The sequence below is a fragment of the Odontesthes bonariensis genome, chromosome 16 (assembly GCF_027942865.1).
Source record: "Odontesthes bonariensis isolate fOdoBon6 chromosome 16, fOdoBon6.hap1, whole genome shotgun sequence".
NCBI classification, from domain to species: Eukaryota; Metazoa; Chordata; class Actinopteri; order Atheriniformes; family Atherinopsidae; genus Odontesthes; species Odontesthes bonariensis.
Window position 1 is genome coordinate 26,821,925 of NC_134521.1, and position 25,132 is coordinate 26,847,056.

General features: G+C 40.4%; 1 protein-coding gene across 1 annotated transcript in view; it reads left to right on the forward strand.

Moving 5' to 3' along the window:
• Window positions 1-2,325: 2,325 nt before the first annotated feature.
• The window catches only part of kctd16b (potassium channel tetramerization domain containing 16b), a 111,282-nt gene continuing 88,475 nt past the window's right edge, over window positions 2,326-25,132 (forward strand). The window contains exon 1 of the mRNA XM_075486730.1: window positions 2,326-4,169. Within this exon, the coding sequence (XP_075342845.1) occupies window positions 3,329-4,169 (841 nt within the window). The 5' untranslated portion in view covers window positions 2,326-3,328. The remainder of the gene's footprint in view (window positions 4,170-25,132) is intronic.

The window sequence follows — 25,132 nt, forward strand, 5'->3', positions numbered from 1 at the left end:
CCGCTACTCTACAACCACGAAAGTGGAGAAGAAAACAATGAAGAGCAGGAATACTGTAATTAATGATACTGCTGCAGTATTCGGATAATTTTAATTTTTTAATTCAGTTAAAAGAGGTGAAGGTCTGAAGCCCCCGGCATCACCACTTCCAGTCTCTGCCCTCTTCTTTGCCTTCACGTATCTGTCCCGTAGCTTCTTCTACACATTCTTACAGAACTCTCCCTCTTTCCCCAAAGTTCTGCCCATCTCTGTGCACCAGTTTTGGGAGTTTACGTGCTCCCTGTGCTGTTTCACTGCAGTTAGGTACAGGTGCTGTACAAACGCACCTCCTGACTGAGCCTGGTCTTAAAATGGTCCATCCGGTTTGTCATTCTCGGCGCAACCAAGTTACAAAAATCGACTGGTGCACGACAACGCAATGCCCCATCTTTTCAAGGCAAGCGCCATGCCTGATACGTCATTTTGACGTCCCGGTCCGCCACCGCCGTGAGCGACGTGTCAACTGTAACTCCGGCTTTAGAAGTACAGATGGTTGAGCAATCCTGGATTTAAAGATCGGGAGACAACTCTGCTATTTGCCTAAGGGACATGGCCAAAAGTCCATATTTTACAATCTTGCCCAACAGTATTAGCATGTATGCATTGATTTTACCCTGCGGCTTTGGGCTGTGCTGCTGCTGTGTGTTGTGTAGCTACATTACGCTTCTGTTTAACATAAACTGAATTCTGAGGAATTGGTGAGGACAATGGGCCTCATGCAAGAACATATTCATATTTTTATTCTAAATTTCTCTCACTTTCTTCGTACGAAGGTCTGGTTCGAACACGCCACGTCAGATTAAACAAACGCTCTTAACTTCGGAAAAAGTGTGCAAATGACCTGCATAAATGATGAATGCCACCTGTGCGTATTTAAGTGCACGTGCGCAAGGATAGTACATTTGCATATTCCACACCCAAAATAATACCATATAATAATAATAATAATAATAATAATAATAATAATAATATATTTTATTTATAAAGCACTTTACATAAATTTAATGATCTCAGAGTGCTACATTAAAGAACATTAAAACTAGCAAAAAAACAAAAAAAAAAAAAAAACAGTAATATAATATTCAGATAATTCAGGCAAACTAAAGGCTTTTCTATATCTTTTTATATAAGGCTGTCCTTCCTCTCTCCTGTGCCAGGAAGTGTTGAGTCATGAGAATAGACTATTCCATCATCTACAGTACGCAAAATAATCAAAAGATTTGGAGAATGTGGAATGATCTCTGTGTGCAAAGGAGATTACCAAAAATCAATAATAGATGCCCATGATCTCCAGGCCCTCAGGCAGCACTGCATTAAATAAAGATATGATTCTTTCATGGAAATCGCATGACTTCAGTAACTCTGCCAACGATCGTTGTCTTTGTCTGTGAACACAGTTCCCTGTGCCATCCACAAATGCAGGTTAAAGCTCTATCTCTCTAACAAAAGGAAACCATACATGAATTTCCATCAACTTTAAGGTCAGTTCTGACCTTAAAGTTAACTGTTTTAAACAGAGCATCTTATCCTCTGCAAAATTAGATAGTTGTATAGAATTTGCTGTTGGTATATATTTACTGAGTGAAGGATTAAGGATTTAGGAGTAAAAACAGTGCAAGAGCATTCAAAGTCACACGTTGAATGTTTTAAGGGTTATTGAACACTGAACAAGGTATTGAGACCAGGACCAAAGCAGTTGCAATAAGCCATGGGATCTATGAAAAGGCTTCAAGGCGAACAGAGGGAGGAGCTGTTGCTCATTTTATGACACAAAGACAGAAATCCCTAATGCTGTTAAAGTCAGTGGGACAATAAACCATTGATCTGGAATTTACATATAGAAGTTTCTTTAAAAAGGTTGTAGCAGTAGAATTGCAACAATGCATTGTGGGAATTCAAATATGTCATGCATTGCTGTATGAAAACAAATGTCAAGCAAATTGATTCAAGCTGCGGATAATAAGGCAGCATGGTGAGTCTTATACTACTAGCACATAGAAGGACGCAGCACTTCCACAACTCTGCCCTGAAAGCAGCTGTGAAAGCCTAAAACTTAACCTTTGATAAACCAAGTCCCGCATTTGGCTGTCATGGATAAAATCTTACTCACTATATACATTTATGTAAGAAACTCAAATGTGCTGAATAAAGTAAGAAGTACATGATCTCACAAGTAAATCATTTTGTCTCTTTCTCTCTCTCTCTCTCTCTCTCTCCCTCTCTCTCTCTTTGTTTTTTGCTCGTGAAGACACCACCCAACTCTGTCGGGAAGGGGAGGCGGCGCGAGTGCATGCAAGCGAGGGTGAGGAGACGGGGGGAGGAGGGTGTTGAGATGCTCGTTTCAGCACCGCGGACAGCTCCCTGTAAGAGCAGTCAGCAGCAGCTTCTCTCTGCAGCTGCTTTGAAAGAAAAGAAAAAGAACAAAAAAAGATTGAGAATTTGGATTTTAACATCGCTTAACAACAGCAAATGGGACTTTCTTTCTCTCTTTTTTTTCGCTGAGGTTTTTGTGTGTGTGTGTGTGTGTGTGTGTGTGTGTATGTGTGGACCAGCCATGTCCGTAATGACTGATAACAGTCCAAATCACTAGGACGGGTGACAATCTGAGAAGTTTCTCTACATTGAAAGGAAATGTACCTCCCCCTGTGAGTCTGCGCAGCCCAGAAAAATAATCTTTTGTGCTCAACAGAAGTTGAAGAGCAAAGAAAAGTGAAAACACCGCATCGGTACCTTCTTCAGCTGTTCGGACTACATCCTGAAATAAGTTGCTCAACCTTCTTCGCTTTTCTGCTGGCGAGCGCGTGTGGGGTTAAGATCTAGCCTGTATTTGTTGTTAAAATATTCCTGGGAGAAAAAACGGTATGTGAGGCAAGTTTCTTTTTCAGTGGGTGCATTAAGCTTCTTTCAGCCTCCATCATCCCATCATCCCCAGGTAGTGCTGTTTTCCCACAGGCGATGGGAGTCTTACAGTCACTAATGTAAGCCGTTGATGCGCCCGGATACATTTCTCCTCTCCCGCAGCATTGATTCTTACCACCTCCCAGTTACCCATCAGTCCTTTTTTTTTTATCCCATTCACCGCATTTTAAATAGCTTGTCAATACCGATTGGTTATAATGTCGGTGGATTGAAAAAAAATGCTTATTCAGATTGTTGTAAGATGAAGTTGGAGACTGACAAGAAGAGGAGGCACAGTTCGCACAACTTTTGATGCCGATCCACAGTTTTTTTCATTCATCATTTTGAGACTTGCCGTGGAAAGAGGTGTGCTTTCTGTGTGTTGCTGTTCATGACGGAAACGATGGCGCTGAGTGGAAACTGTAGGACTAACCCCAAAGACCAGGGATCAGTTCAGAACAGTTTTCCAGATGTTGTTGAATTAAACGTGGGGGGTCAAGTTTATTACACGCGACACTCAACTTTGGTGAGCACCCCAAATTCATTACTTGGTAAGCTATTCTCCTCCAAGAAAGACGCAACTAACGATTTAGCCAGGGACCCCAAGGGTCGTTATTTCATCGACAGGGATGGGTTTTTATTCCGATATGTGTTGGACTACCTCCGAGATAAACAAGTCGTCCTCCCGGACCACTTTCCCGAGAAAGGGAGGCTCAAGAAAGAGGCAGAGTACTTCCAGTTGCCCGACCTAGTGAAGCTCTTGACCCCTGAGGATATCATCAAGCACAGCCCGGACGACTACTTCCACAGCGACTATGAGGATGGGTCTCAGGGCAGCGACCACCGGCAGTGCCCCCCACCCTCTCTCGTCCCTGCGGACAGAAAGAGCGGCTTCATCACGGTGGGGTACCGGGGGTCGTGTACCATGGGCCGAGAGAGCCAGACTGACGCCAAGTTCAGGAGGGTACCTCGGATACTAATATGCGGCAGGGTGGCCCTTGCTAAAGAAGTGTTTGGGGAGACTCTGAACGAGAGCAGGGACCCGGACAGGACCCCGGATCGGTACACCTCCCGGTTTTACCTCAAGTTTAAGCACCTCGAGAGAGCTTTTGACATGCTGTCGGAGTGTGGTTTCCAAATGGTGGCCTGCAACTCGTCAGTCACAGCCTCGTTTGTCAACCAGCATACAGAGGACAAAATCTGGTCCAGCTACACAGAGTACATTTTCTACCGTAAGTCACCTCTTTTTGTTTTTTTTTTTCTCTGCAAAAGGTTAACATACACGCGCACGAAAGCACAGACCCAACAGCCGCTAGAAGGCGCACGTGCTATTTCAGGTGACGTGAGAAAAAAAGCCATCTAGTTTTGGGAATGGTTGGGCCTTCACAACTTCCCTTTTACACATTTGCGTGGTGACTGCTCCGGATAGTGTGATGAGCGCATCTTTGTGTGGTGTCCTTATATTGCAGTGCACTTATTCATGTCTAATTTGATTTGACAAGGTCGAAAAGCTTGTTAATCAACAGCATGGTGCATTTCCATGCCAGACATGGAGATCACAAAAAAGCTTCAAGTGAGTTCCATTTGTTTGTGGGTAGGCAGCATCCGTGGTTAAAATATACACACACTGTTAAATTCACATGCTCATTTGGAGTCTGAGGAATTGTCTGAGCCCTGTGGAACAAAACCAATTAGAGATCACCTCTCATAATTGGGGTTGAGCCAAGGTGTCGTTATCTCACCATGGAAGCAATGGAACCTTTGCAGCAAACACTTAACTGGAAGGCTAGTCTTGATCTTAGTGTTTTCAAACCTATTACAGCATGTTGCAGCACTCACTGTGCTACTGCAGGAGTTTATAATTCAGAAGATTTAACCAGATTTTAACAATTTCACTCTGAGCCATGGCAGCTGTCAGAGCAATGACTCGTCAGTGCTTTGTCATTTCCCATCATGGTGCAATTTGCTACTCCACCTCCTCGCTCTTTCATCCAGCCCATCCTTTTAACTTCTTGCATTTCCTTCTGGCTTTGCCATTGGTTTCCTTCCATTCCTCCATCTGTGCCGCTCACTCGCTGCTCTGTAGGAGAGATTCACAGAGGTCATGAAGAATAACTCATCATGACTTTTATACTGGCTCTCGTAAGATTTTATGATACCACAAAATAATCCATATTCTTTGGCATAACCGTGTATAATTTATCACAATCTTTATACTCACCACTCGCAGGTGGGGTAAAATTCTGGCATGTTCTCAAAAGTGATCCATTTCTGGTTAAAAGTAGCTCTGCTCCCCTTGTAATTACAACATTCTCATAAGGTTCTTGATAGATTTAATCATTTTGACAGTAAAAAAAAAAACCTTAAAAACAACCTACAGGCTTCTGTGGCCACTGTGCGCAGTGTTCTAAGTTTTTTTTATTTTTTTCAACACGTCCACACACTGGTAAAAACACTTGACTAAATACTTCATTAACTGCAGTAGCACACACTTCATACATATGATGAAATGTCCTAGTGCTCTTGTTTATGCAGGACAAACAATAACAGCTATAAAGATTTGCATATCTGAATATAAGACTGTGATAACTACATGGATTACACCACGGCTCCGCAGCATCACTGAAATTTTGGGGAATAGAAAAAAATTTCAATAGATGGCGACATCATTATTGTTTCATAGAGAGGCGTGTTGTATCCATACTTTGAATACAGTGGAGCCCTTTGGTGTTCATGAAGAACTGAATTAGTCATGATTTCTTTTTAATGCCATCGATGCCAGATGTTAACACTCTTTACTACATTCTGTTTGTCAGAGAGAAGTTGGACTTTTTTGTTTTCTGTTGATGTTGTTGACCCTCCAGCACTAATGAATGACATGGTTGGTCATGTTTGCATATGTCACCTTTTAAAGGTGTAATTTTTTACCTCTATCTCTCTGACTAGGGATGTTGGACTTTAATACGTATTGTGCTAAGCCCCACAGTTGTATATATCCAATAGGCTTTTCAAAAGTTTCAGCTGTTTGACTAGTGGCTTATGCACACTTGTTTTTGGTTGTCTATAATTGATTGCCACATTTTTTTGTCCACCTTGAGTCTGAGAGGCAAGATAGTTGAAACATTAGCCTGTCTGCACCATCAAAAGCTTCATAAAGAATCAGTGAGCTTCAGACTGCCTTGATTTAATTTTAAAGACAAATATTTCCCTTAAATTCCCAGAACTGGTAGCCTTAACACGTTTTAGAAGCCATTATAGATCCTGAAATAAAGGCATCACACTGGATTCTTGTGAATGCCATTAATGGTCTCTGATCACAGTATCTCCTCCAGGGATTTGAAGGAGCGCCAGACATATTATTCTGCATTGTGAGTCTCAAAAAGTAAAATGTGTGATTTGTAAAGTATCTGACTTTGAACTGTGGAAAGATGTCAACCCTGATAGATTGAGCTCTTTGCTTTTTCTCTGTAAATGTGTCATGATCAACTTTATCATGTTATGACCCCTTTTTCTCCTGATTGGACCCGTCTCCATCTATAAAGTAGCAGTGTTTACAGAAAATGATGTTGATAATCTGCTCCCCCATCTTCATCAAAACACCTACACTGTTTCTGCCTGGTATTGCAGACTTTCAGAAACTTTGCAGAATCAATGCCAAAGAACACTAAAGCTGTTCCACAAAAGAAAAGGAGTTTTTCCCTTTAATTTGTCCCGAGTGTGTATGACGTAACTGTTCATCTATTTCAAGGTTAAAATCCCTAGAGATTTAATCGAATAAATACACAATGTGCTCAGTTTAGCTGCAAATACATTTAAAGAGACTGCCAAGAGCTTTAAATTCATAATGTGAGGGTAGCTCTTGCAATATTTTCTGAGCACATTTCTTCACTCTTACGAATATTACAATTAAAAAACAACTCGTCTGTCTGGTATCTCTTGCAGTCCTGAGATCTATCCAGTTTTTCAAGTAAGAGGTCATGGGAAGATTTTTGAAACATGCATGAAACTTGAGACTTATTGAGCTGTTTTGGTAATCTTATCAGTCCACAGAACAGCACAAGCCTGCAAATCAGTGTGTGCATCACAGCTTTAGTTGTACATTTTTCATCTATGCAGATTTCCAAGTAATTTGTAATCAAAGCAGATTTCAGCCTTCATCATTTTGGTACTTGTGACAACTAAAATTAAACTGTGGGATCTGTTTTAAATTTAAAGGATAATATATTCAGGTCCAGAAGAAAGAAATCAAACCCAGTTCTTAGCACCACCCAATCCTCAAGATGTTTGGCAATTGAAAAGAGGTCTACATATTTTCTTATTTTTTGTACGTCGTTTGAATAAAACTAAGATCATTTTTTGTTTTATGATATTTGATTAAACTGTAAAATTAAAAAAAAACCTGTATCTTAACTTCTAAGAGAAAACCACTGGCTGGCTTATAAATCCCAAACACACGAGGATAATTTACTGGGCTGGGTCCAGGCAAAATGTGCCCTGCATCAAATGGCCTACATCAAGCACAACCACTGGATTGCTCTTGGCTCTCACGATTCCCAAAAGTAGCACTAACAAGCCAAATCAAGTGGCAGTGAGAGCTGCTGACACACATAGTACAGACACACACACCACACACCTAGCTTATATATCAGGCAGTGTGTCCTTGGGCCACCTCTGCCTCTCTTCTCTTGCTAACAAACAACAACAGCTTTCTGTTTTGTTGACAAATGTTCAGCTTGTTAGAGGCCACACACTCAAAAGCAAAGGCACAAGCAGTAGTGGGATGTGCTGTGTCTGCACCTCAGCGCACTCTGAGGCCCACATGCAGCACATGTGGCCACCCAGAAGAAAACACACTCACATAGAGGCAGGAGTGTGCACACATATGCAGATAATCAGGCACAAAGGCACCAGGTAAGCATGGCAAGCATCATGGAGGGGGTTGTTTAAAGCTGCAGTCACCCAGTGGATTAAATGCACCATCTGACATTCTCTTGTTTATCTGCCTGTCACATTTTTGTCGTACTCCTTATCCTCCCTCTTCCTCGCCCTACTTCTCTGTTCTCTCTGTCTTCTCCCTTCATGTGGCATCATTTCGCTCTAGTCAGTCATAGCTGTCTTCACTATCTTGTCTTGGTTGCCGCCTTCCCTCTCCCCAGCTTCATTTTGCTCTGAGCGCCGCGGGGGCAAGGAGCACTGTGGCGGCACCAGTTGCCTTTACATGCCTCGCTGCACCGTCACACTGCCTGTCTCGTTTCTTATTCATATCTGTGTCTGTCTGTCTGCAGCCATGATTTTGTATTAACCTTCACCTTCGGCTGTGTAATTCCATATTTTGTGATATTTTGGTCTGTGGTTGTTTTCAAATATGAGCATGCATTAGAAGATTGGGCTTTTAACATTTTGCTGCATTTGAGTAAAGGTCTTCTCCTGTTCCAACATTTCAATGACCCTTTTTGCAAAGAAGTCATTTTCTCAGTTTGGCATGGAAAAACATGACTAACCTGTGCACAGCCCTGTCCTTAACCTTATTGATCATCTCTAGGATGAACTGCGACAGTCGCTGTGAGCTAGATCTTTCCACTTTACAGATGCTGATGTGGCTGAATGCGTGTAAATGTTTGCAGTCGGGATCCAAAATCTTGTTAAATGTTGGAATCAAATTAAAGCAAACCGTTTTTTGATGAGATGAGCAATAATTAGATCTATTGTCCGATAGAGCTGTTCATTTATATTTGCTCGTGCTGTGCATCTGCCTGATGCGGGAACACTAGTATTGCTGGTTGAACGTCAGCTACTTTCAGTAGTTGCTAATGAACCCTCTTGAATGTTACATATGGATATTAGCAAAGATTAGTCATTGTTCTGGACACCTGAGCTTTTTTGTAAGTGGAAGCGAAATCTTGCAGAGAACAAAAAGGTCACAAATTAATTAATCTTGGGGACAAACTCAACTGATTACATTAATCTCTCGACATACCATAACACTCTATATGTTGTAAACTTCCATTCGTCCTTAAACCTTCAATAACGGAGACATGCAGTCATGTGGAAAATGAGATGCAGTGATTAAGTCTTTTTGCCAGCAGATGAAAATAATGCATCAACAACACATAACAATAACATTACATGAAAATAAGGTTTTTCAATTATTCATAAATAGATTATTCTGTATACAAGGTAAGTGAACCCTATTTCTCACTGTCGGAGAAAAAAAGAGAGAAAAAAATCTATACATACATATAAACACACATACATGTTTGCTCTAAAATTAGAATCCTCTTTTTTCCCCCTGCTTGTTATTTATTGACCAGATTCCACTGATAGCTACAATCCACTGATTGTAGCTATCAGAGTCTTTCTATTTATTTCTGTTTGTCATAATTCAAATACTCGATGGTGGTGTGGTGGTTAGCACCATCGCCTCACGGCAAGAAGGTTCCAGGTTCGGCGGGGGCCTTTCTGTGTGGAGTTTGCATGTTCTCCCTGTGTATGTGTGGATTATTTCCGGCTTCCTCCCACTGTCCAAAAACATGCATGTTAGGTTCATTGGTGTCTCTAAAATTGTCCTTAGGAGTGAGTGTGAGCGTGTGTGTGTGTGTGTCTGGTTGTTTGTCTCGTTTGTCTCTGTGTGGCCCTGTGATGGACTGGTGACCTGTCCAGGGTGTTCCCTACCTCTCGCCCGATGACCGCTGGGATAGGCTCCAGCTCCCCCGTGACCCGACTGACGGATTCAGCGGGTATAGAAAATGGATGGATGGATAGCCTCTGAGGGCGTAATGGCAAAATGTATTTACCAATTTGATGCATGTGTGGAGGTACTCATAATTAATAATATCAGTTGGCAGCCGCTTCAGTCAATCCACTTTCGGGCCTGAAAAATCTGCCCATAACTAAACACAAAATCCTGCACGTGGCACAAAGGACACGTTTCCAAAGTCAGAGGAGGGTAAAATCACAGTTTTTTGGCTCAGTGTATTCTCTTAAGCAACAAACCAGTGGGTGAATTTGGTATCATCACAAATAGGCACTTTCATGTATACGGGTGTGGGCCACGCTGTGCCATTAGCTAGTTACACACAGATGAGTAACTCCATGTGCAGATAATGTGTTGTGGCAGGTGGTAGCGGTTATGGAGTGTGTGTGTGCCTTAATGTGTGACTCATGTTGCACTACCTGAGGCATTTGCAAACCCATTGATCTACCAGCCAGGCACAACTGCACCACACAACCCCTCACACACAGACACACGTGTACCTGATGGCAGACAAACGCACTCATCGTCATATGTAGCTACATTACCCTCATCCTGTGAGTTTCTCAAGCCCGTCGGTGATGACATTAGCCGCCACAGGCCTGTAGGAAGTGATTAGCTGAGGAGCAGACAGGCCATGACTGCGCGGAGGAGAGTCTTGATGGGGACAGCTGCTACCCCAGTCTCAGCTCCACAGGGAAGTGCACCAACACACAACTCAATTGTGCATTACTTAGGCTAAGAATAAATTAAAGGTGAGAGGAATCGGGAGGAAAACCCTGTTAGATCCATGAAAGAAGAGACAAATACTGTTTTTCTTCTTCCTGAATCTGTGCTTTGACTAACAATGAAATGCTACTACTAGTGCTACATTTGTATAATAACTGTTTCCAGTATTGCTGTAATAGTACTGGTTGTAATTTCACTTATATAAATGCTGTAATATTGAGCAGAACAGTATGCTTTATCTTGAATGGGGGCATATGATTAAAAACGTTTTTGTTTTTTTCTGTGCTGTGGAGCGCACATTTAGGTGTCTGAAATCACTACCAACTTTGTTTTGTGCCCACAATGTCCAAAAAATACCGAATGAAAGGAATACAATTCTGTGAACCATTAGGATTTGAAGGGGACGAGTACATCACACTCTTATCTCAGAGCACAAATGTCGAGCCTCCCCATCTATATCTCCTTTCAACTTCAACATTAAATCATGCAGCATTTGTTGTACCACAGAATTGGGAAGTTCAAAGTCTTTTGTTCTTTCTTTTTGCTTTGCTGTTAACAGCACATTTCTGTAGTTCACTTAGTAGAAGAAATAAATGAGCTGATAATGTTCCACCAGTATTTTGTTTGCTGTTTATTTCATGCTGATATTTAAAATTCTGATCTTGAGTTTGTCTTTGAATGCACTGTCCTCCAACTGGAGAAACCCAAACTTTTGTTAGAAGTAGCCCATTTAAGCAGATGTTTTTCACATTAGCTACTAAAAAACTAGCATGAACCAGAAACAATAGCTATTACAGAGCTTTACTACATTACTACACGATATTTGTATGGATCATATATGACATCAGCCCTATCTCCAGTATATGAGAATGAAATGGGCAATGAAGCACTTTTCTATCAGTTGGGTGGGAGGAAGCGTGATCTTGCTTTGGGTTTTCTGCAAGTATTAGATCTCATGTAAGTTACTGTATGTTCTTTCATACAGTGATAATGTGGTTGTAGGGTTATTTAATTTAATTTAGCCCAGTTCTGTGCAATTAATATTTGTGGAGTAGCTCAAAGCCGCGAGGTAGATCTGAATTATATAATTTCTGCATTATGCTTTTTGCATCAAGTTATGCCTCCTCTGCCCTCCTCTCAATGTCATTTTAGACTGCTTCTAGTTGTGAGAGTGTGTGGAGAATCTTGTGCTGCATGATGTATATGTGATCGATTCTATTGACATTTCCCAGTGTTTATTTGAGAAAATTTCTTATGCTCTCTTGTATAAGCATTCTGTCTACATCTGCTTTCTGTATTGTGATATGTTGATCTTCTGACTTAGTACAGCTTCTCAAAAAACAGCCTGTTCCCCAGTAAGGAACATAAGGACTTTATCCTTTACTTCTTTATTTTTAAAGCCAAAAAATAGGTGAGGAAATGACAGGACAATTTGAGAAAGTGTGTCCATAAAGAATTAATCACATGTTATTTAACAGAACTCAGAAAGAAAGAAAGTAAGAACATGTTACACATATTTAGCCATCGTTAAAATGTACTGACACTGTAAGCAAGTTTGATGCAAAACTTTTAGCTGCAGTTACAATGTTTGGGTCAATAAAGCTGAGATGACCCTGGCTTTTCAAAGGAAGACATGAAACTATTGCATTTTGCATGAGCTGCAAGTGGAGAGGAGACTCAGGCAAGAACACAAGTGCAGTTATGGAGACATTAAAGCAAAGATGACCCTTTGCCTTCCTCACCCAAATGATAGAAATTAGGGCTGGGCGAGTTAACTCGTTATTATCGCGTTAACTCGTTAATTATTTAACGCCGATAAATATTTTATCGCACATTTATTTATTTATTTAAAAATATTTGAAATTTTTAAATTGAAAAAATAAATAAATTGGGGCAGAGAGAGGGGGAACGACACGCAGCACAGGGCCGTCCAATACGGAACTCAAACCGGGGCCAGCTGCAGCGAGGACTATAGCCTCTTGTACATGAGGCGCCGGCTCAACCCACTATGCCACGGACCACCCGTTGTATTATTATTTTTTATTATTGTACAAGTCTGTTGCTCGCAGGCTTTTATTTTGTAAAAGTCTGCTGCTGTCTGCTGTGGAACAGGAAAAGAAAGTAATCGGCGGATCCACCAAACATGGAGAAGGGTACGGAACTTTTACTCTGCCATTTTCATTTTAAAGTTCTTCCAGACGGCGGAGTCGACAGAACCAAAGTCATCTGTAAACACTGCCAAGTTGAATTGTCTTCTCACCGTAGTAGTTCCAGTCTAAAATGTCACTTAAAGGCAAAACATACAATTGATAGCAGCAAGTCATTCAAGGAAACAGACAGTGGAGCGAGGCTTCTACATAAAAACTACAGAAAGATGCTGATGTTAACAGTGTGTTTGCACAACAAATGTTATGGCACTTTCATTCATATGGCAGCACATTTAAAATAAAACTAAACCTAAAAGCTATACACTACTTTTGGATTAATTTTTGGATTATGCGTACAAATGCGATTAATCGTGATTAATCAGGGAAATCATGTGATTAATTAGATTAAAAATTTTAATCGTTGCCCAGCCCTAATAGAAATATGTTTCAAACTGGTGAACAACTTTGTCATGAAATATATTAGCTTATCTACTATTTGTATAACTCCTGCTATTTAATCATGAAACTATAATATATTTCAAGTTCAACTGTTCATACACTCTCTGTGTTCTGTTGACAAACTCTATTTCTAGTTCCATTAAAATACTAGTTTATGAGATTTGCAAATCCTTGCATTCAGTTTTTACTTACATTCTACATAGCTTTCCAACTTTTTTGGGATCAGGGTCGTACTTGGTTACGGTTAAGGAAAAGACCCCCATTTGGGTTGAAATAAGTGCTAAAATAGTTCTATAAAACCTCGCATTTCTGAAAATACATCAATGTATGACAGGTTGGGAGTCAGTCTGAGATCTAAGATCCCATCTATTGGGGGTTGACGTATAAAATGTCAAAGGTTTATTCTGGTGACTGGGATGGAGCTATGGTGGAAGGGGAGAGAGTGAAAAGAGATATGATGTGTGCATGAGAGCAGGAGGAGAAATCCGTTAATTTTCATCTTTGCTCAATATCAAAAATCTTACAACCTGCTGAACTGGGAAAAGATTATTAATTATGCAAATGTTTGTCTTATCTATAAGACTGCATGTGACCTTATTTGTCCTCCGCTCAGACAGTTTATAAATATAAGACAGAGATATAGATTTATATCTATATATAGACATGAATATAGACTCACAGGATATAGACTTACATGAGGTGCAACAACAGGGACACTGTGTCATCCCCCTTAGAAAAAGTTCTTTAGGTCAGTCTGCATTCACTGTAAAAGCTGCCCCAGATCAGTCCCAGCAACAATAAAAGAGCTGGATACTTACGATTCATTTTCAAGCCTATTCGAAATGGTTAAATAGTTCTCCTGTTCTGTCGACACTAAAATTCAGAAGTTTTGCTCTTCGTAGCCACCTGTCACTGTATTCTTTTGTGTGTGTTAAAATTTTAAAATTCTGTTTTTCTTTTGTATTCTGTCTAGTGTAATGTTTTATATGATGCTATCATGATTTCACATTCTGTTTTTAGGAGGAATTTGTAACATTGATCCAGGGACCACAGATGAAAGCCTTTTGGCTCGATCTGGCCCATTTTTAGTTCTGTTTGTGAATGTGCACAGTCAAAACTGATCAAATAAATAAATGAACAGTTGATGGTTAGAAGGAAATGAACTACATTTCTGCTTTTGGAACTGAGTTTACTAACTTTTGTAAAAATAAAAGGTATGTGATAGTGAGGAATATAACCTGAAAGAACTTATTTTGAACTTTTCATAGAGTGAGAAACAAGTGGGGTTGCAGGAAATTAAGGGATAACAGAGATGGAGGAATAGATAAAGTGGGTCACACATAGAGAGAAGATAGACTTTCTTTTTTTGTCTTGCCTCTCCTTGACCTTCTCCCCTGAAAGCTTAATGTAGCTACGTAACGTAGGCTCCCATAATCCCCATCCCCTGGAGGCAGGGGAGGACTAAAGAGCTCTGAGAGAAAGAGACAGCGAGAAACAGAAGAAAACAAAGTGAAGACAAACACAGAGACACGCTTCCTGTAGTCCTCTGTGACTGCCTTCTCCCTTTGCCATCTATCAGTCCATTTTCTCCTCTTCTGTGACTCTTGACACTCTGCTCTCTCTCTGTGCTGGTGCTCACACTTGATATGATGTTGATGCTCTTCCCCTGTTGTGTTGGAAAAGTGCTTTGTGGTGCGACGAGGTGTGGAGCGTTGCCATAATGACAGAAGCTGCAGCTGGAGAGACTCTTCACTGCTCCATCTCACCGGCTGGCTGCTGCAATGCATCAATGCTTTTATAGCCCCGCAATTTACGATTCCCGATTGGCTGGAAGCGCAATGTAAAGGGTACACAGAAGTTCTATTGCAACTGTAATTGCATTGCCTAATCATACCAACATCTGTTTCCACTGTGGGAGTGCTTGTAACATTTCAGACGAATGTTTACTGGCATTTGGATCTGCATCCGGTGTGAGGAGATTTTGATAATAGACAAGTTCCCACACATTCACCCAACATCTGTCTGCAGTGCAGTGAAAGGATATGACTTTGTGAGGATTTGAACATTCCCCTTGTGTTCACTTCTGCAGACCAGCGACATTTGTTGTTTAAACTAAAATATTTTGACCCAAATTGAAACTTCTCCCGCACTTCTTTCTAAAGGTTCCCAAGCCCTTCTCCTAAATGTAACTTTAACAATAGAGATGGCAGTGTTCACTACTGACCACACCCACCTGCAATGGTGGATAAATGGACCGTACTTGTACAGCACTTATTGCTTTGAACTTTGCCACATTCACTCATACAGCACGTCTGAGTCTGTATAATTTTTACATGCTCCACAGAGCTTTGTTCTGCACAATAACATACAGTGTCTTGCCCAAGGACAATTCGACATGAGGCCTGGGGAAGCCAGGAGTCGTACTGCTGACCTTCCGATTGACAGAGCCACTGCTCTTTTTCATGAGCTACAGCCGCTCCGGTGATGAAAGTGGATTGGATGTCCGTTCGATTGTAAACAGATTACATTCATACTATGATTTTCTACCCTTGTTGAGCCCTCAAAGCGCTTTTACATGACAAGCAACATTCATCTACTCACATATCACTACTTTGTCTATATGGTCTTACAGTGCTTTTTTCTCCATCATACAGACACTTGCACACTGACACAAAGCGAGGTTCAGTGGCTTGTCCAGGGACAGGTCAATATGAGGATGACCACTCTTCCTCCACTGCCATTGTATATGTGTTTCACAGATTAGTTCAAAGAAGAGCCCTAATGTGGAAGCAGGAGGAGGCATGTGGTACGTGAACATCAGGAGATATTAGCAAATTATTAGGAAAACTTAGCATGAGCACGTATAGTGTAAAAATATAGACCGCAGCACAGTACAGACGTGTTTAACCATGATGGGGTTATTTTACTTCATTTTTTAACCATAACCCAGTAGTTTTGATTTGTTAACCTGAACAAGTTATGTTATTGCCTAAACCCAACAAGGCAAAACCCTGTTTTAGAGCAGGTGATGTTTCGACATTAGAGATCATAACATGCGCTGCGTCCTGACAAATCACAACCTTTTCAACGATAAAATTGGTACATTTTTAAAAAAGAAAAACTGTCTTTCATTCTGACTAGACTCAAAGACCAGCAAAATTGTTCTCTATGAAGCATCTTCATGAGAGCCTAAAACAGAGGCTGATCACTCTAAAGCATGCTCTTGTACTATTTTGAAGATTTGTAACAAACAAATCTTCAAAAAAAAAAAATTATTGTCTTGACTCTCTCACATAGTGTGTGAGTGTGCAGCATATCAAATAGAGGTGTGCATACTTTTAATAGTGTCACGCATTTAGGAGACATTTCTTTTTTAGGGTTATTTCTTACAATAAGGGAAAGATGTGGGAAATAATGGTTTTGGTGACACTGACTATTCCGTCAAGTTCTTTTAGAAAGCCGCAAACAATGCTTAAACTTTAGAAAGCTTTTTAGATGTTAATATGTTAATTAGCACATCAGCAAAAGAAAAAAATGCTTTGAGGAATTAGATATTATGTTTAATAAGCAATCAGCTACTGGATGACTGTCTTGATGCTGAACCCACAGCTGATGCTCACTGGGTTGTCTTGTGTAGGCATCAACATTTATGTTTTACATTGTGTGTGGATCTGTGCGAGTTGGACAACTTCAAGTTATAACCCCTCATGTTTGCTCTGTTGCACTCCCCCCGGGGTCACTGATACAAGGTGCCATGTTAAACCACTACAGTAGGTGAGCAAAAAAACCCTTTTTTTAGATAAATAAATGCTTTGGATCTTTTCTTTTTCACACAGGGACTGAAAAGTAGTTTCACAACAATTCACACTCAGCTCATTTTCATCAGCATGGTAGCTTTTAATCCATATTTCCTCACTGACTTGTTGTGATGCTAACCCACCACTAAATTCTGATGTGAAGTGTCCTCACAACTTAGCTGACAGACTCATTTCGTCTCATGTGCATGCGCATGTGTTTTAGGGCTGATTATAGTATAGGAGCATGAAAACATTAATTTTGCTTTATTTTCAGTTTTCTAATTTTATGATGTGTCTGTGTTCATCTTTCTTGGTCCGAAGATGTATGACTAAACAAAAAATCCATCGCTCCATCCACTTTCTGTACTTGCTTTATACTTTTCAGGGTTTGGGGGGGAGCTGGAGCCCAGCTGTCATTGGGCCAAAGGCAGAAGCCACCCAGGACAGATCGCCAGTCCTTCACAGGGGTACTGATGAAACAGAAGGTCAATATTCAGATGTTATTCCTTAAAACTTCACAATAAACTTCCCAGTTTTATTGTGTTGGCTTAATTTCTTTTTCCTCTGTGCCTCACTAGAATCACACTTTGTTGCTCACGCAGCAGTTGTCCACAGCTCGATTGAGTCACACTGCTTTAATTCCATTCCACAGTGCTTTGTATCTTCCTAGGGCATAATGTCAGTGGCTTTTCATTTGTTAGCTGTGGTGAAGTCTTTTTATGTCCATTGAGAAAGCCAGAAGCACTAATGTAGAAGCTCCAGGGAAATTAACTCAGACAGAAATTGCAATGCTAACTTTTGATGCCAATCTTAAGGGTCTCTTTCTTTCATGAAGTATCACATGATTGGTAAAGGAGAGAAGACTTATTTCAAATGTGTTTTCCTTTTTGCTGAGGAGAAAAAGATACAAACACATGAAAAGAAATGCCTTCTTATATTTGACAACCTCATAGGAAGAAAGTGAAAATATAAATAGGGAAATATAGGGAAAAACTAATTATTGATGTCAAGCTACTTCATCTTACCCCAATATCTGAGACTAATTACTACTTATCACAGTGTTAGGATAAAACACAACGAATGTTAATAAACACAAAGGAAACAGTTAATCCAATAGTTAACAAGTAGTTCTCGAGAAGTTAAGCAAATGCAGAAGATGACTGTCTCATTAGTAATCCCTCTGAGTCATTTCAGAGTACTCAGCTGTTTGTTAGAGCATACTGTCATTGCCATTTCAGTCCTAAGTAGCTGTGAAGCTCTGTCCATTAAAACACGCTCATATTCTGGGGGCATTTGCACACCATGCATGCTTTCATAACCCCCCCTCCTCTACATGCACATGTGGGGGTTAACTTATTCAAATAGCTCACAGATGAAAAATGGCTCTCATTACAGGAAAGATTATAATTTGAACTGCTCACTTAAACACACTTAGATATCTGCAATCTCCTCACCATTCTCTTATGTCACCTCTGATTAATGTGAAGCAGGTTAGATTATGATTAATGTCTATTGACAAAGTGATACATACCCAACCAACAAAATATTACACATAGTGCACCTGTGTACTGAGCTCAACTCAAGCCACCTCATGGCATAAGATGCTGCTTTAATCGACTCTCCTTGCTTTAATTTGTAGCCACCTTTTAAGACAGTTTGGAATTTACAAATATATGGGATTGAGAGTTGAGAGAGTTTTTCCATGAGCCCACAAGTTGAGCTCTCTCATCTCCCCTGAAGCAAAAACTTACAAACAGCTGTGATAAATTTACACTGTAACACAGAGTGGAGCCTGAAGCCTGGTTTGTGTGTGCAGGCTACACATTTCTGGATTTGTTTGTTCAAATTGAACATTTTCCATAACCATCTCCCATGGCTGTCCCATTTTCCATTAAAATCTATATAGAACTAACACACAATTCTTCCAAGCAGAATAAAATACTCCCCAAGTGGACCTGCCGGGACTTTGTCATTTATGGGACCTCATTATCCCAGAGTGTAACATCAGTGGTGTTAAATCCAAAATGCCTCCACATATTATTTATCTGATGATTTGGAGAAACGAGCTTTGAGCACGTCTCTTTATATGTCATCAACAAAGAAAACAAACAGCCAGTCTAATGAGAAAACAGGCATGTTGTAGATGAAAGGAACAGCGCATTCAAGGACTGTTTTATGTGCTCATATACCTTAAAGGGATAGTTTGCCTCTTTTTACATGAAGCTGTATGACATCCCATACTAGCAATATCGTGCATGAACATTTTCTTACCCCCTACTGCGTCCTGTGAGCCGAGTTCCAGCCTCGTTTTGGTGTTGATGAAGGTAGTCCGGCTAGTTGGCTGGGGCCACAAAAACAATATGCGTTCAAAAGAGTAATACATTTTGTGGCCCCAGCCAACTAGCCGGACGACCCAGTGAGACTACCTTCGAGGCCGGAACTCGGCTCACAGGACGCAGCAGGGGGTAAGTCAACGTTCATGCACGATATTGCTAGTATGGGATGTCATACAGCTTCATGTCAAAAGAGGCGAACTATCCCTTTAAGTCAAAACAGATAATGCCGGATTGTTTTCTTATCAAATGTTTAGAGCATTTATACAGTGACATGGCCACAGGGATGACAGTGTTCCAGAGACTTTCTGTTGAAGAGGATTGAGACAGAAGTCTGCCACTGAAAACATTCTTCTGCCGGGTGACAGTGCTGTGCAGGAAGTGGCGCCCTATTCAGGACGGAAAGCAGTTTATTCAGGGTCTGTATTTTTGCAGACGTTAAAGGACCCCAGTTTTATTTCCTTTGGGGAATGTACAAGTGTGATAAGCTTGTCTTCTAGCTGTAGACGCAGCTATTTTTATAGGTCTTAACCACCTCCACCTCCACCCACTCGGTGGACACAGTTCCAAGACCACCATTTCTTGGGTCTTGGAGGTGTTCAGCAGCAAATGGTTACTCGCACCACCTGACAAAGTCCTGAATTAGATTTTTATAAATTTCTTCAAATAGACAATCAACAAATTGAGGCAAAAAAGAGAAAAAAAATCTAATTTACCAGTTAGAATGAAAATGATCCTGCGTTACAACCTTATAAACAAGAATTTAATCAACACCTGCAGAGAAATCCTGCCTTTATATATTTATTCGCACCTTCAACAAGAGTCAGCGCACTTTTCCTTACATATCGCTGTCATTGCGAGACTGTTGTCCCCCCAAAAATGACCCCATAGACCATTCGTTAAAGTACCTATGAATATGCATAAGTATGTGCAACTGTAAGTCGTCCTGGGAGCAAACGTATGTGAAGTGCCAGAATGGTGTACAATAAGGTGAAAAAAAAAAAAGTATTTTAGCCCCAAACCCAACCGGGAAGTGATAAAAGAGCATCAGTAGTGTTGTGTTATTGACTGAACGTAACCCAGAAATGTTGTATGTGGGTGTCAAGTAATAATTGCACTTTATTGCTCATTTACAGGAGCTTTGAAAATTTAGGTTGCTTGGATGTGGAAACCATAATATGAGTCGTATTTTCCTCCAGCCGCCAGTAGGACTGGTAATTTAGATTACTCTCCTGTCAGTTCTATATAAGAGTATGAACAAATGGCCTGTTTGGTTGTTTTGATTTGAGGACTTGTTTGTCATTGCAGGATTTGTAATAATTACTTTGTACTATGTTGCTTTGTTCGCTTTCCCGAAGTATAGCCTTTAAGAATTTTCTCCACTAATGACAAACTGAAACTTACCAGATTTACCTGATTAACTGTTCAATCTTCACATACTTAAATAACTCTTTCTTTAAAAGCTTTGTTTGAATGCATAGACTAATCTAGAATAAATGTAACATCAAACAGAGAGTATGTCAGCAGGTTGTGTTAATGATGAAACACGGTCATTTCTCAGTCCTGCTGACAAGAATTCATACATGCTCCATTACAGTTGTTAAAAAAGCTGTTAATCAGTCCCAAAAAAGACTACACCTCTTACAGACTACAGCCAATACTCAGCAACACATGTAGGTAATCAGTTGTTGTATGTAGCAGTTCCTATCCATTGCTGCTTTTTGTTATTATCTTTATTCAGCCCGCTTCTTCTGCTGTAATGGATGACCACCCCTGACACTGGAAGATGCAAAAGAGTTGCAAATAAAGAGGGAATCATCAGTTTCACATTAGTTCTTGCTTTGCTCAATCAAACAGCTGGCGAATTTGAAGAGTTTGTGGTAATCTGTATTTTCTGTCTCACAGCAATGACGCTGCTGCCCACACTGCTGTTTATTATTCACGCTGTAATGAATTATTGAGTGCTTTTCACAGAGCGCTGCGCAGTCTGTAGCAGACAGAAAGAAGCTCTGGCTGTTTGTTTGCAAAAATAATGGGTTGCCACATCATGTCCTGTGCACACAAACTCACTGTATTATGGTCTTCTGACAACGCGAGGCAGGATTAGTTGAATGTAAGTAATGATTCGCTAGTTGTAACCAGGTGTGATTATAGTCTGCAGAACGGAGGTGGAAACTTGTTTGGTTGGACAACAAACATTGTTTTAAGGGTTTAAAACATCGGACAGCCTGTATGCACACAGAAATACGTGCATACACTCGCACACATTACACAGATAAGATCAGACTGCAGTCCTGCCCAGAGACACATTGTTTACTGCAAGATTAACCTGGCCAAAGCTTTAGAGGGATTAGTAAGCAGTGTGTGTCCTCCTAAATCAACAGAACTAATGCACCGGCACAAACCAACAGTCAAAGCTTTAGACTGCACCGTAACATACTGTAGATTGAAAATCTAGATCAAATCTTTGAAGCGTGGTAATGCTCATTTGGGCATAAACCTACTCATGCATGCTGAAAACTGGCAAACAGAGCAAAACAAATGCGTACATCAATCACATCAGACACTCATGTAGTGTCTTAAAAGTATTACAGACTGATATTTAAGTACAACGCTCTCCTGTTATCATTTAGAGTCCCAGTTCACTGCTAAAATGGTGGGATTAGATCACAAATGTGTCTGTCTGGTAATATGACATGTCCTCATTGAAGAGCAAATCTTATCCATCTTGATCAAGACACTTGTAAATGTAATATGCTCTTGAGTGTGTGTGGTGTGTGTGTGAGGTGGAACAGAGGACACTGGTCTGTTCAGATTCCACTCTGGCATTTTCACACAACAACCAAAAACACTCCAGCCTGCTCTCCTCAGACGTCGCTCACCCTTTGGAGCAGCTTCTCGTCTTATCTTCACCGAACCTCGCCTCCCTGTCACGCATGGATACACTAATAGCTCAGCTTTGTTTCTTTCTTCAGCAGGAGATTGTACAGTTAGAGAGACGCGCCAGATTGTACAGACAAACAAGCCAAAAATAGGCTTAAAAGCAGACAAAGTCAAAGAAAATATATGCATATGGAGCTAGTCGAGCAATGAGCCAAAACTAAGGATTCTGAATGAATATTCAATGTTCTCTCAAAGACAGATTGCTGAGAAAATGAAATCTTTTCAAATGTGTTTTGGCTCCTCCAGAAGGATGTTAGAGGTCTCTGACTTGTTTATTTGGTTTTTGATTCCCCAACTCCTTCTACTGATCAGGAGGTTTGTGTTCTCGTTGCAACACTTGGAGCATCATAATGCTGTTTGCTACGCTACATGGGCCATCTGGGTATTAGTTAATGCAGTGTCCCAGCAAAAAGCATGTAAAAATATTATGTGACACCAAATGGCACATGATGTTGCTAGACAGAGTGAATGTTTCAAGGAATGGGAACAAGTAGAGCAAGATTAACTGAAAAGAAGAAAAAAGATCTGTCATCTGTTTACCTCACAATAATAGATAGAGACTGGGGCGGTTTGTGGCGTAGTGAGTACGGCAGGCGCCCCATGTACAAGAGGCTATAGTCCTCTCTGCAGCTGGCCCTGGTTCAAGTCCCACATCAGACAGCCCTTTGCTGCGTGTTGTTCCCCCTCTCTCTGTCCCCAGCTTCCTCTCTCTCTACACTGTCCTTTCTAATAAAGGCATAAAAAGCCCCAAAAAATAATAATAATAATAAAAAAAAATAAATAGATACAGACTACATGGGGAACAGCAAATGTTTTAAATTAAAAAAAAATACAATAGATGCCTGAGCAGACTCACAACAAACACAGAGATATGTTTCGGATTGAAATGTACAAGTGGGCGTCAAGTATGTACAAGCATTTTCTTTTCTTTTTTATTCTTGGGTCACACCTTGTTCTGTATCTGCTGCTTTAAGCACTTGATTCTCATCCAGAAGAACAGATCAGATATTTTACAGTTGCCTCTGGAGCATTTAAAGCGTAAAGGTGATGCGTTAAGAGCAAAGCCTTCTGTTTTCCACAAACAATCTATGGCTGGTGTTTTACTGTGTCACAGATAACAACTAGTAAAGCTGCCAGAAAGATGCTTTTTTAGAAAAAAAAAACAGTTTCTTTCACTGGTCTTATAGCTCTGAGATTCTGTCTCACACTATAGTCTCTTATTAACCCTCCTTTATCCCTTTCTCTTCTTCCCTAAACGTCGACCACTGACAGCTGAAGTGGGGTGTTTGACAGGTTCTCACTGCTCTCGCTTTTATCTCAGTTTGAATTTCTCTCTATGTTAGGGTTGCTTCTGCATCCTGTGTCCTGCAGAAGTTTGGTTTAGTGCTTATCTGGCTCCGTCTTTCTGAGGGCTGTTGCTTTCGATGCTCTTTAAAAATGGCTCTCTTCTTCTTTTTCCAAGTACCTGAGAAGTAAAAACAGCCACAGCTAAAACATTTTCAGTCTTCACTGTTGCTTTCTGTTGGGCTCCTGTCTTACTCCCTGACACACTATTGTCTTAGTTTGTTCTCGTTTCCTCACAGATGAGCCGGACATAAAGTTAAACCTCAGCACACAAGATGTATTCATTGGTAATTTGCCACTCTATCATTAAGCCGATTTCACATTACAGACCATACATTTGGTCGTCCAAGAGACTGTAAAATGAACCTCCAGTGGTCGGATTACAAAGGATGAGTGGTAGTGGGAGTAACTTAGGAGTAAGTTTGGTCTCTTTGTTGGCTGTATTTCTGCTGGCAATTAGGAAGCAGCGGTGCCCATGTGTGAAAAGAGAGAAGTTGGGGGGAAAGATTGAGCAAAGTTCGAGGTCTCTCAAGGAACTTTTTTCAAGTTATGCCTGATTGCACAATGACTTTCATCAGCTTCCGTTTTGACAACATGATTTCAGTTTGGAAGTTAAAAAGATATAATTTAGTCATCCCAGTAGGATTTCTGTGCATCTAATAACTTCCTACGTTTCAGAAGAAAAAGAAAAGGGTCAAGAAAGCAATCGTCCCCCAGTGGCCAGTTTTTGTGACGCTCATGTGCCTTTGACATGGCAAAGGTAACCTTGGCCTAAATTGTTGCGAGTTCCTAGAAGTTAAGAACTGCTCGATAAGTTTCTACAGAACAAGATGATCAAGCATTCATCTTGCAGTCATCAGATTTATGTGTCCTCTGAGTGCAACTGTTGCTAACCAGTAGCCTTGATGCCCTTTTCCCCCTTCCTGGTGGATTCTGGGTTGTTTCCAGGCCAAATGGGATATTTAATTCTTCCATCATGTTTTCAGTGCCTCAGGGTCTCCTATCAGGTTTACGTGCTCAGACTACCACGACAGCTAGACGTCCTTGTAATGCAAAATACCAATAAATCTACTTTTGGCTTCCTATATCAGATTTTAGAGCGGTGTCTTAACAGACAAGACCAGACAAACTAGAAAGTACATGTGTGCTTGTGACAGTACTCAACGATCAGGCAACAGACACCTTAGTATTGATGTTATTTTCAATGTCAGAATGAATGCATTCATGCAGTATGTTTGAATAATGTTTGAAATGAAAAGGAGACTATTACTTTAGAACAGTGGTTCCCAAACTTTTTTGGCCTGAGTACCCCCTGAGCCTTCTTGTCACACCACGAGTACCCCCTCACACATACAACGCGTGTGATGATTCTCCAAAAGTAGAGCAACACAGTTGTTATTACATGAAAATCATTTTATTTAATATCCTTAACTTGAACATAAAATTATCAGGCTTTCTCTCTCTTTTTTTTTTTAACCTCAGTTGAATTCAACATAAGAATAAAAAACATTTTCTTGAAATATAAATAATTAACCAAAATAGCATAAATACTAAATCAAAATAATCTTCCTTTGTTATCTAACTTAAACAAGTAACATTTCTCTTTTTTTTAAGAATACATGAACATAACTCATTTCTCTGTCTTTTTAAGAATACATTAACAGGCCTAACTCATGTAACATTCATCACAAA